Source organism: Pan troglodytes, chromosome 2, assembly GCF_028858775.2.
Source record: "Pan troglodytes isolate AG18354 chromosome 2, NHGRI_mPanTro3-v2.0_pri, whole genome shotgun sequence".
NCBI lineage: Eukaryota > Metazoa > Chordata > Mammalia > Primates > Hominidae > Pan > Pan troglodytes.
The window spans coordinates 186,704,984-186,717,736 of NC_086015.1; the positions used below are offsets into that span (position 1 = coordinate 186,704,984).

The following is a 12,753-nucleotide window of genomic DNA, read 5'->3' on the forward strand; positions in this document are numbered from 1 at the left end:
AGGCTTTTCCTCTTAGATGCTTCTCTTACTTTTACCTTTCCAAAAACTAGTTGGGGAAAATGTGTTTCTCCTCATGATTGGCCAATGCATTACGGCCAGATGATTGCAAAGTTCTTCTAGTGGGCAGATCAATCAGTACCTGCCACACCCAAAGTTTCCTCCTAAAAGAAACTGTCCTATTTCATGGCATCGCTGATTGGTATGTAAACCCAAGGCACCCACGCTGTAAACTGGCCAGCAGCTCATGACGTTGCCTGGCCTGGTAGGAAAAGCTCTTCCCCAACAGTGATAGAGCTGATTGGCTTGGTCATCAGATTCTCTTCCTGGACCAGGAAATTCTGGGAGAGAAGCAATTGGTGGGTAACAGGAAGACACTAAGAGCATCTGAGTCACACCAATGGTGTGAAAATTAAGAAGCGTTTATTACTGGGTGGGGCGGGGAGCACTGAGATAATCTGATTCCTGTTCATTTCAGTCCCACAGAGGTGGTACTGACTTCTGCAGATGTTCTAAAAGGACCAGATAAAATGCCATCACTGGCACACTTTTCTCTACCTATAACCCCGAGTTAATTAAAATAAAGCACTGATTCATTTCATCATTCTAATCATGTATCGTATGAACATGATAAAAAAAACTTTTGGCTGGGCATGGTGGTTCACACCTGTAATCCCAGCACTTTGGGAGGCCAAGGCAGGTGGATCACAAGGTCAGGAGTTCAAGACCAGCCTGACCAACATGGTGAAACCCCGTCTCTACTAAAAATACAAAAATTAGCCAGGCATGATGGTGCACGCCTGTAATCCCAGCTACTCGGGAGTCTGAGGCAGCAGAATCACTTGAACCCGGGAGGCAGAGGTTGCAGTGAGCCAAGATTGCGCCACTGCACTCCAGCCTGGGCAACAGAGTGAGACTCTCTAAACACACACACACACACACACACACACACACACACACACACACACTTTTAAACATGGTCTCTTACAATCCTAACCCAGGGGGGAAAAATTTAGGAATGCCTTAGGGAAATGTTCTCATAGCTCAATGTCAGCCCCATTTATCCAAGGCACAAACTATCCAAAGTAAAGTAAAAACCACGCAACTGATGGGAAGACACGTCCATTCCTGGAAATATGCTGTACTTTGAAAACATCATCTCATCTAACCTCATAATAGCTTTCCCTGGAAGGTGGGATGTTTATCAGCCTAATTTTACAAATGAAAAATCTGAATCTCAGAAAATTTAAGGAACTGGTCTACAGCCACATAGCAAATAAGTGACTGACCCAGGGTTTAAACCCAGGTCTGCTTGCCCGTGTTCTTTCTACTCTGCCACTCTGCCTTATAAGAGATCATTAGCAATAACTGGACATGTTTCACATCTAATGTGACCCCAACAATATTATGCTGCCATTGAGAAGAACAAGGTAGTTTCCACACGCAGACCTGCGGCAATGCCCAAAATAGAATGTGAAGTAAAACTAGTAAGATGCGAAACAGGATGTATAGTGTGCCTACGTTGTGTTAGAAAAAATGGAAGCCTGAGTGGGAGTGATATGCATATAGAGACTGCTATATGCATGGAATATGAAGAACAGCAGGACACTGCAAACAGGCAGTGTCATTGCTTCCCTTCCGGATTTCTGAATTTGGAATGGGAGTATGTTTTATCCATTCAAAAGAATAAATAATTTTTTGCCGTGTGTGGTGGCTCACGCCTGTAATCCCAGCACTTTGGGAGGCCGAGGCGGGCGGATCACCTGAGGTTGGGAGTTCGAGACCAGCCTGGCCAACATGGTGAAACCCCCTCTCTACTAAAAATACAAAAAAAATTAGCCGGGCGTGGTGGCACATGCCTGTAATCCCAGCTACTTGGGAGGCTGAGGCAGGAGAATTGCTTGAACCCAGAAGGCAGAGGTTGCGGTGAACCAAGATTGAGCCATTGTACTCCAGCCTGGGCAACAAGAGCAAAACTCCATCTCAAATAAATAAATAAATAAATAATTTTTACAAACCACAAAGTTATTTCAACAACCTATAAACTTCTGTCCCTTATGATGCCGTGAAGCCTGAATATGACCCCAGTTTTCTCTGTCTGAGACTTCATAGCAAGTAACCCAGAGTCAACAGAAATCAGTGGGTTAAATAGATATTTGGAAGCCCACAGCAATCTTCTCTTATTTTCTTAAGAATTGACACTTATAAGGAAACTGAGTACAATTGCTTCAGAAAGAAACTTGCTAATTTCTGCCTAGAAAGTAAAAGATATTTGGGATTTTTTGAGGCAAGGGATTACCGGAATAGGGAAATCAACAACAAATAAAGCTCACTCTGTCTCTGCACCATGTCTGTCCTCTCCCACTGTTCTCATTAAAACTAACATCTCTATGGAAGTTCATCACTTGAGAGAAAATTAAAAATGAGGCAAGGGGTGGGGGGAATGGAGAAAAATAATTTATGCCAAGTGATTGTAAGTATATTAAAGTTGGCCGGGCACGATGGCTCATGCCTGTAATCCCAGCACTTTGGGAGGCTGAGGCAGATGGATCACTTGAGGTCAGGAGTTCAAGACCAACCTGGCCAATATGGTGAAACCCCATCTCTACTAAAAATACAAAAATCATCTGGGCATGATGGCATGCACTTGTAGTCCCAGCTACTTGGGAGGCTAGGGCAGGAGAATCACTTAAACCCGGGAGGCAGAGGTTGCAGGGGGCCAAGATGGTGCCATTGCATTCCAGCCTGGGCGTCACAGTGAGACTCTCTCTTAAAAAAAACAAAACAAAAACAAACCAAAAAAAAAGGATATTAAAGTTGTAAACATAACAAGACTAAATGAAATTGAATAAGGATATGATCAAGCAAGGGAAAGGCTAAAAATGCACACCAAAGACAAAAGTCTTCCAGGAAATGATCAATAGCTATGACTAAGTACTAGTTTTAAACTTTTGTACATTAAAAAAGCTATATTTTAAAATGATGAGTCAAGTGACTAGCAGGAAAATATCTGAAACATACATTACAAAAGATTATAGTCTTTACTATTTAAAAAGTTTTTATAGCTCTTTTGAAAAGCCACCCAAAACTGAAAGGAGAACAGAAAACAGAAACATAAACACCACCCTCGATGAAACCAGGAGACATCAGTAACCCCAAACCACAGAAGAGCCACTGGCTCCAATTAAGCTTCTGCAAGTTGTACTTATTGTTCTTGGAGTCAGGACCCATGCCTAGGTTCTAGGCACAAAGCTCCCCTGGCTTCAACTTATTAAGGAGTCAATGTCCTATCTCACTCCCTCCGAGAAATTTTGCAAAAGAGCATCTTCTAACTTTCAAGTAAGCACAAGCCCAGCTAGGGGTGTGCGTGTGTGTGTGTGTTTGTGTGCGTGTGTGTGTGTGTGTGTCCATGTCCCAGGTACAGGCCTGGGAGCTAGACCAGGTCTGGCCTCTGGAGAATTACTGCATTCACCTGCTTCAGAGAAGAGCACTGAGCCAGTTTGTTCACACACCTGGAAGAGGTTAGCAGCCTCCAGGACCCGCTGGACATTCTGCTTGGTGATCAGCGCCTTGCTGGTGTACGTGTAGTCCAGCAGAGTGTGCATGGTCTCAGCATCAACCCCTTTAATAATGATCCTTTTCTCATACTTTTCCTTTAAATCGTTGCAGAACATGGCCCTGGAAGAGAAATGTGTGAATGTGAATCGTGCCGAGACCCTTGGTTCCAGGCCTAAAGAGATCCCCTTTCAGACTCATCAGGCCCTCACAGAACAGGGGGTTTCCCAAGATCAGGTCCTGGGCTGGTGGCTCTCTGTTCTCCAGCACCCCCTACGCATTAGACATTTCATCAGTACTTACCGAGCTGAACTGAACTGCCCTGCTCCTCCATGCCCGATTGTGATCTCCGAAGTCAGTCCCAGATCTATTTTATTGGCTTTTATTGGCTCAAAGTGCAGGAGATTCATCTGAGGGCATTGTGGAATCCCCAAGCTTCATCTTTTCTCTTCCCCCCAGCACCCAAACAGGGCTTCTGACTCTCACACTAGCTCTCGTCTGGCCTGGAGCCTGGCCCCACATTCTGGCCTGGCCAGCTGAGGCCCAGATACCTGCCAGAAGCGCAAGTGGCTCTTGTAGCTGCCTCTCACCCCAGCAGCTGAACCCAATGTCCGCAGGTTCCCAGATGCAGCTGGAGCCTTGAATTCCCTCATTTCAGGACTCTCTTGCCTCTGGATTCTGCCTTTCCTGCTCCCTCCCCACAACTGGACTTCCAGATATTTAGCCGCCATCTTGGCAGCAGGGGAAGAGGATAGAAAGGATGTAGGTTTTATCGTAGCATTGGATGGACCAGGATTTGAACACCAGCTCCACCAACCCAGGAGTTGGACAGGTCATTTAATCTCCATGACCTTCAGTTTTCTCATCTGAAATGGGGATTTTAATAGCTATTTTTTAAGTTTATTGTAAGGATTAGGACCCAAAGGACTATAAATCATTCTACCATACACATGCACGTGTATGTTCATTGCAGCACTATTCGCAATAGCAAAGACATAGAATCAACCCAAATGCCCACCAGTGGTAGACTGGATAAAGAAAATGTGGTACATAAACACCACGGAATACTACGCAGCCATAAAAAAAGAAGGAGATCATATCCTTTGAGGGACATGGAAGGAGCTGGGGGCCATTATCCTTAGCAAACTAACACAAGAACAGAAAACCAAATATCTCATGTTCTTACTTATAAGCGGGAGCTAAATAATGAGAACGCATGGACACATAGAGGGAAACAACACACACTGAGGCCTACCGGAGGGTAGAGGGTGGGAAGAGGGAGAGGATCAGGAAAAATAACTAATGAGTACTAGGCTTAACACTTGGGTGATTAAATAATCTGTACAACAACTCCCCATGACATAAGTTTACCTATATAACAAACCTAAATACCCCTGAACTTAAAATAAAAGTTTAAAAAAGAGAGATATAGAGATTTTTTTTTTTACCCCATGCCAGGCCCCATGCCAAGCCCATAAGAATTTATCATGCTTCTTGGACTTTGACATTTAAACTGTTGGTCCTTCCCAGGGAATGTGTGAGCAATTTTATTTATTTTTAAAATGCATGTAACTGAACCATGCTCTGAAAACATTTCTGGAATTTTGGAAACTTAAATGGTACCTAAAATATAGCAAGAATGCATGAATTAAAAGTAGGTGGGGAACCGGGGGTGGGGGCTCATGCTTGTAATCCCAGCACTTTGGAAGGCCAAGGCGGGTGCATCACTTGAGGTCAAGACCAGTCTGGCCAACATGGTGAAACTCCATCTCTACAACAATACAAAAACTAGCCAGTCGTGTCTAATCTCTTGAACCCAGGAGGCGGAAGTTGCAGTGAGCTGAGATTGCGCCACTGCACTCCAGTTTGGGCAACAGGGCAAGACCCCATCTCAAAAAAAAAAAAAAGAAAGAAAGGAAACGCTAACCCCGCAGTGTGACTCCATTTGGAAATAGGGGTTTTAGGAGGTAATTAAGAAAAATGAGGTCATAGGGCTGAGGTCCTAATCGGATGGGATTGATGTTCTTGTAAGAAGAGGAACAGAGACCAGAATTCTCTTGCACGTGCTGCCCCGTGTGAGGACTCAGCGAGAAGGTGGCCATCTGCAAGCCAGGAAGGGGACTTCACCAGAACCCACCCATGCTAGCACTCCAATCTCGGACTTTCAGCATCCGGAACTGTGAGAAAATACATGTATGTTGGTTAATCCATCCAGTCAATGGTGTTTTGTTATGGCAACCCAAGCTGAAAAGGCACATTTTGGTACTGAGAAGTGGGGCGCTGCTGTCACAAATACCGAAAAAATGCGAAAACAGCTTTGGAACTGAGTCATGAGTGGAGGTTAGAGGAGTTTTGAGGTAAAAGCTAGAAAAAGTCTAGATTGCCACGAATAGGATGTTGGCAGAAATATGGGCATTAAAGATCATTCTGGTGAAGTCTCCAATGGAAATGAGGAACACGTATTGGAAACTGGAGGGAAAGTGATCCTTGTTATAAAGTGGCAAAGAAAGGACTAAACTGTGTTCTGCTGTTTTGCAAGAGGTGGAACTTGCAAACAATGAAATTGGATATTTAGCTGCGGATACATCTGAGCAAAGCGTGGAAGAAGCAGCTTTGTTCCTCCTACTGCATGTAGTAAAATGCAAGAGGAGAGGGGTGAATTAGAAAAAGAATGTTTAGGCAAAAGGGAACCAAAAATTAAAGAGTTGGAAAATTCTCAGTCTACCCATTCTGAGAAAAATGAGGGAGCATGTTCTGAAGAGAACACCAAAAATGTGGCTGGACTATCATTTAAGAAAATGCTTATGGAATTATAGGAACAGAAAGAAACACTGCCAGTTTGAACTGAAGGGGAAGAGACAAGACAATTGAAGGAAGGCTGTCAGACTTCTTGGATTTGACGGTAAAAAACAATGAGGTACTCAGCTGTGAACATGCATTTTTTTTTTTTTTTTTTTGAGACAGAGTCTCACTCTGTCACCTAGGCTGGAGTACAGAGGTGCCATCTCAGCTCACTGCAACCTCTGCCTCCCAAGTTCAAGTGATTCTCCTGCCTTAGCCTCTGGAGTAGCTGGAATTATAGGCACTCGCCACCACGCCTGGCTAATTTTTTATTTTTAGTAGACATGGGGGGTTTCGCCATGTTGGCCAGGCTGGTCTCAAACTCCTGACGTCAGGTGATCCACCTACCTTGGCCTCCCAAAGCACTGGGATTACAGGCGTGAGACACTGCACCCAGCCCTCACTATTCTTCCAGAAGAGGGAAAAATTACCCTAAGGGTGATTCAGAGATAATCAGGACCACTGCCTCGGTTCAAGAAGCCAGACAGCCTCCATCAGACACCTGGGAGTCGGGGGAGGGGTTGTTGGGAGGACTCACACCTACAGCCATGGAGGTGACACTGCCACCTCAGTGGGACAGAAGGGAAGACAATCAAACCAAAAAGGATTATTCTGAAGCCTTGAAATCTAATGGAATTTATCTCGCTAGATTTTGGACTTTCTTGGGACACATCACTTGTTCCTTCTTTCTGTTCTTTTTTTGTCTTTGTTTTTTTTTCTTTTTTTGAGACGGAGTCTCACTCTGTCTCCCAGGCTGGAGTGCAGTGGCACAATCTTGGCTCACTGCAAGCTCCGCCTCCCAGGTTCACGCCATTCTCCTCCAGCCTCCCAAGTAGCTGGAACTACAGGCTCCTGCCACCACGCCTGGCTAAATTTTTGTATTTTTAGTAGAGACGGGGTTTCACCATGTTAGCCAGGATGGTCTCAATCTCCTGACCTTGTGATCTGCCCGCCTCTGCCTCCCAAAGTGCTGGGATTACAGGCGTGAGCCACCGCGCCCAGCCCCATCTTTCATATTTCTCCCTTTTGGAATGGGAATGTCTATCCCACACTTGTCCCATTATTGTATTTTGGAAGCATACATCTTGCCTTTTTCCACAGGTTCACAGCTGGTGAGGAATTTTGCTTTAGGATGAATTATACATCAAGTCTCACCCATATGTGATTTAGATGATATTCAGACCATAATCTGGACTTCAGAGTTGATGCCGGAATAAATTAAGACTTGGGAAGCTGTTGGGATATAATGAATGTATTTTGCATATAAGAAGGACATGAATTTGGGGGCCAAGTATGGAATGTCATGGATTGAATTGTGTCCCCCACAAAATTCATATGTTGAAAACCTAACCCCTAATGTGAATGTATTAGGAGATAAGATTTTTAGGAGGTAATTAAAGTGAAATGAGATCATAAGGGTGGATCTCAATTTGATAGGATTCGTGTCCTTATAAGAACAGAAAGAGAGATTCCACACCCACCCCACCACTCCTGCTCACGCACCGAGGAAAGGCCATGTGAGGACACAGTGAGAAGGTGGCCGTCTGCAAGCCAGGAAGGGAGCCCTCACCAGAAACCAGATCATGCTAGCAACTTGACGCTAGACTTCCAGACTCTATAGAAGTGTGAGGAAATAAACATTTCTGTTGTTTAAGCCACATAGTCCATAGTATTTTGTTATGGCAGCCCAAGCTGACTAATACTGGCAGTCTGTATCCACCCCAGACCCTTGTAGTTCACAAACTAGCAAGGGCATTGATGCCCAAATAACAGTCTACAAGGGGCCATAAGAGACCTACAAAGTGCTGTGGAGGCCAAGAATGGCTACTCATAGAGAAGGAAAATTCTGAAATGTGAAGATTATGGATAGGATTTCTAGGTAACAAGCACAGTGAGTAAAGCCATAAAGATGCAAGGGCATGAGGCATGAAGAGAAACTAGCAAACGTGATTCAGTTGGAGCTCAGGGGACAGGAGAGGGATGAAACAATGGTCTGGAAAGATAACCTGGATCCTGCTTGTGGAGGGCACTGAAGGCAGGATAGGGAGTTAGGTTTTCACTCAGTGAGCAATGGTGAGCCGTTGAAGGTTGATGAGCAAAGCCAGGACTCAAAGAGAACATTTTAAGTACATGTGTTCTCACTTTTGTTTGCAGGTGATGGGTGCCACTAGAGTCAAGTATCAGATGAACCCATAAAGAGCTGGGAGGCTTGTGACAATGTGAAAGCCTTTTCTCAGAAAATGTACTAATTAAGGCAGTAGCCACACCGCTAGGGAACATCTCCAAACATTAGTCACTGGACTTTCTAAGCTACAGACACATGAACAGATTAGGGAGCCGTTATCTCCCAGCCAAGTCACTGAAATGCAAAGGCCCTGGGTGGAGCTCTGGTGATGTAATTCCAAACGCTCGGACTTCCATCTCAACACGGAGGGGATTACACCTCTAAGTCCTGCCCCTCCTCTCTATCCCACACCTCCTATTTATCTCTGGAAATCAATCATCAGTTCTTTCCTTCCTTCTTTCCTTCCTTCCTTCCTTCCTTCCCTCTTTCTTTCTTCTTTCTTTCTCTCTTTTTCTTTCTTTGTTTCTTCCTTTCTTCCTTTCTTTGTTTCTTTCTCTTCCTTCTTTTCCTGGTCTCAAGTGACCCTCTTCCCTCAGGCTCCCCAGTAGCTAGGACTATAGGCACCCACACCCAACTATTTTTTTTTTTTTAAATTTTTGTAGAGACAAGGTCTCACTCTGTTGCCCAGGCTGGTGGTGAACTCTGGGGCTCAAGAGATCCTCCTTCCTCAGCCTCCCAAAGTGCCAAGATTACAGGCATGAGCCTCCGTGCCTGGCCACTCATCCATTTCTTTACCCCTTTTCCTAATCTGCAAAACAAAGGTAACTGTTTATGGCTTCCCAGAAACATTCAAAAGTCAAAAGACTTCCAGAGAGAGAAAGGGAGAGAGACAGAGATACAGAAAATCACTAGACACTTGACTTGCTGACTTTTTGGACCTTTTGTTTTAGTCAAGGTGATCGTCCCCCCTCTGTCCTTCCGCCTCCGTCCTTCCCCCTCTGTCCTTGTTGTTTTAATCAATGGTAACCCTCCTAACCTTTCCTTCCCTCCCCTCTTCTCTTTTCCCTCAGCTGGCCTCTTTCTCCTCACAAGAATATGGTAACAAGAAAGAAAGAGCGGAGGTGAATTCCGGGGCCTCTGTAAAGTGAAGAAATCCCCGCCCAGAGCTGGGGGAGCCGTGATGATATCAGAGCAGGTGACCAATTTACAGACCAGTTTCCTCAGCCACAAACCCTCTTGACCAGCAGCACAGAGCTGTCTGCAGAACCGTAATCACCAGCCTTTAAAAGTAATGTCATATAGGGCTTGCCTCACTGCCTCCTGATTTTATAAAGAATCTGCTCTCAGAGACAGCCTATGATTTCTTCTCAGCTCAGCATATCTTCCCTGGAGGAGTTGGAAGATCACTCTCTAAGCCTCCCTTTGTTGGAGTGTCCAGAGCAAGGCTGCCCAATAGAAATGTAATGTGAGTCATCTACAGCATTTTACAGTTTCTAGTCACCACATTTTTTGTTTGTTTGTTTGTTTTTTGAGACAGAGTCTCACTCTGTTGCCCAGGCTGGAGTGCAGCGGCACGACCACAGCTCATTGCAGTCTCCATCTCCAGGGCTCAAGTGATCCTCCTGTCTCAGCCTCCCAAGTGGCTCGGACTAGAGGCATGAACCACCATGTCTGGCTAATTTTGCAATGTTTGTAGAAATGGGGTTTCACCATGTTGCCCAGGCTGGTCTCAAACTCCTGGGCTCAGGCGATCCACCCACCTCGGTCTCCCAAAGTGAGGGATTACAGGCATGAGTCCCACCATGCCCAGCTCCCATTTTTAAAAAGTAAAAAGAAAAAAAGAAAAGTCAACTTTAATAACATATCTTATTTAACCCAAAATATACCTGAAATATCATTTCAACACGTAAGAAATATTTTAAAATGACTAATGCGATAACTTACATTCTTTTTCTCATACTGTGTCTTCAAAGACCATCATATATATGTATGTATATATGTATATATATGTATGCATATATACGTGTATATATATATATATATATATTTTTTTTTTTTTTTTTGAGACAGAGTCTCTCTCTGTTGCCCAGGCTGGAGTGCAGTGGCACAATATCGGCTCACTGCAGCCTCAGCCTCCCGGATTCAAGCGATTCTCCTGCCTCAGCCTCTTGAGTAGCTGGGACTACAGGCTCATGCCACCACGCCTGGCTAATTTTTGTATTTTTAGTAGAGACGGGGTTTTACTATGTTGGTCAGGCTGGTCTCGAACTCCTGACCTTGTGATCTGCCCGCCTCAGCCTCCCAAAGTGCTGGGATTACAGGCGTGAGCCAACGTGCCCAGCCTCATGCGTATTTTATACTTAAAGCATCTCAGTGCAGACTAGGCACAATTCAAATGCCCAACAGCCAATGTGGCTAGTAGCTACCATATTAGACAGTGCAGCTCTTGCCATCAGTCCTGAACTCAGGTGTTGGGGTCACCCAGACCTACAGTCATCTCAGGAGGCAAAGCAAATTTCACCCTCGTGAATGTCATATAAATAAATATATGGGAAACAGGAAATTCAGCAGGACAGGGTGGGCACTAATTATGGGGTCAAATAAGCTTCCTATAACTGAGGCAACACATCTCTAGAGACCCACCAACATGACATTTAGAAATGTTACTTCACCCGGACTGTGACTTGAAGATTAGTGAGAGGTTAATTTGGTTGAATGTGTATAATCAAGTCTAAAGGAGGGATGTTCCAATGGTCTAAGTTAATGCTTTGCACTCCAAGGAGCTCCTAAATGAAGTCAATGTGTTTCCCATGTGACATATTATTGGGCTCTCTAGGGTCAACTGGACTCTTAATTGGGCTGTCACTGCTAGCCACGGCTTCCGAATTCTTTTTGAGACGGAGTCTCGCTCTGTCGCCTAGGCTGGAGTGCAGTGGCACAATCTCTGCTCGCTGCAAGCTCTGCCTCCCGGGTTCATGCCATTCTCCTGCCTCAGCCTCCTGAGTAGCTAGGGCTACAGGCGCCTGCCACCACGCATGGCTAATTTTTGTATTTTTAGTAGAGATGGGGTTTCACCATGTTAGCCAGGATGGTCTCGATCTCCTGACCTCATGATCTGCCCCCCTCGGGCTCCCAAAGTGCTGGGATTACAGGTGTCAGCCACTGTGCCTGGCCCCAAATTCTTGTTTGGAATCACAGTCACTTAATAACATGCTGCCCCAGCTCAGCCCATGTCTGACCGGGCATCTGGATTCCCTGGAAGCAGACCCCCTCTGCTAGTGACGTAAGGGAATGGGGGGCAAGACAAGGTGGGGAGGAAGCCCAGCAAGACAAAAGTCATGCAAAAAGTGGCTTCAGCCTGATCCTGCAGGGACCTCTGGAAAAGACACTTCTGAATTGTCCCACCAGGAGGCAAGGGCCGTGATACTCTGTGGCCACACTGACTGTCTTTGGTTACAGGCCATCCAGGAGTAGGTAAATTCTCCAGCACATCTGGCTTTGTGTATGTGTGAGTTTGCATGTGCACAAGCAAAGGGACTTCCGGGAGCCTGGGGAGGGCAGGGGAAAAAGAGCAGCCACCTGGCTGTTGGCAGGCAGAGGAGGGACTGGTGTCTAGTCTGACCTCTGATGCTCACTCATTGTGTGACTTAGTGCAAGTGAGTGAACCTCAGCTTCCTCATCTGTAAAATGGTATAATAATAGTCCCCACCTCAGTGAGCTGCACAGAAGAATAAGCAAGATGAAGTACACCAAGGCGTTAGCACGATACCGGGCACCTCGTCAGCACTCAATCAGGGAAAGTATTTTGGACCAGATCAGAGGAATCTTGGAAGGTTGGTAGGAGACACTTAGGGGTAAGTGGACCAAGCACCACACTGACTCACAACCCTTATCTCTTCAGCATTTGGCCGGGTGTGTATCAGGTAACTGCGTGTCTGACTTGCTGCATTGCTGTCGACCATCCATCCAGAGCAAGCATAGGGCCAGCACTGTGCACAAATCGGCCTAAACATCTCAGCTCAGTTCATGGGAGAGAAAGAAAGTGCCCTCAAGACAGTGTCCTTCTCTCCAGGGCTCTTTTTAACCAGCTTTGACTCCCCAAGGCCCAGCATTTCTCTGCTCCCTTTGAAATATTTTCATGAATTTTCTGCCACTTAAATACACTACCCTGGCCATGGCCACCATGCTGAACATGGGTAAGATGAAACTAAGGGGAAATCTGCATATTCCTCATAGACTATACCCCCAGGCCTCCTGCTGCTCCTCTGGGAGATCCATGGACACACTCGGACAAA

The 12,753-nt window shown here is 45.4% G+C and overlaps 1 protein-coding gene across 1 annotated transcript in view; it reads right to left on the bottom strand.

Annotated features, from left to right (window-relative positions):
- The window catches only part of KLHL6 (kelch like family member 6), a 63,852-nt gene that overhangs the window by 32,451 nt on the left and 18,648 nt on the right, over positions 1-12,753 (bottom strand). Inside the window, exon 2 of the mRNA XM_001134897.7 lies at positions 3,510-3,675. Coding sequence (XP_001134897.1) covers positions 3,510-3,675 — 166 coding nt within the window. The remainder of the gene's footprint in view (positions 1-3,509; positions 3,676-12,753) is intronic.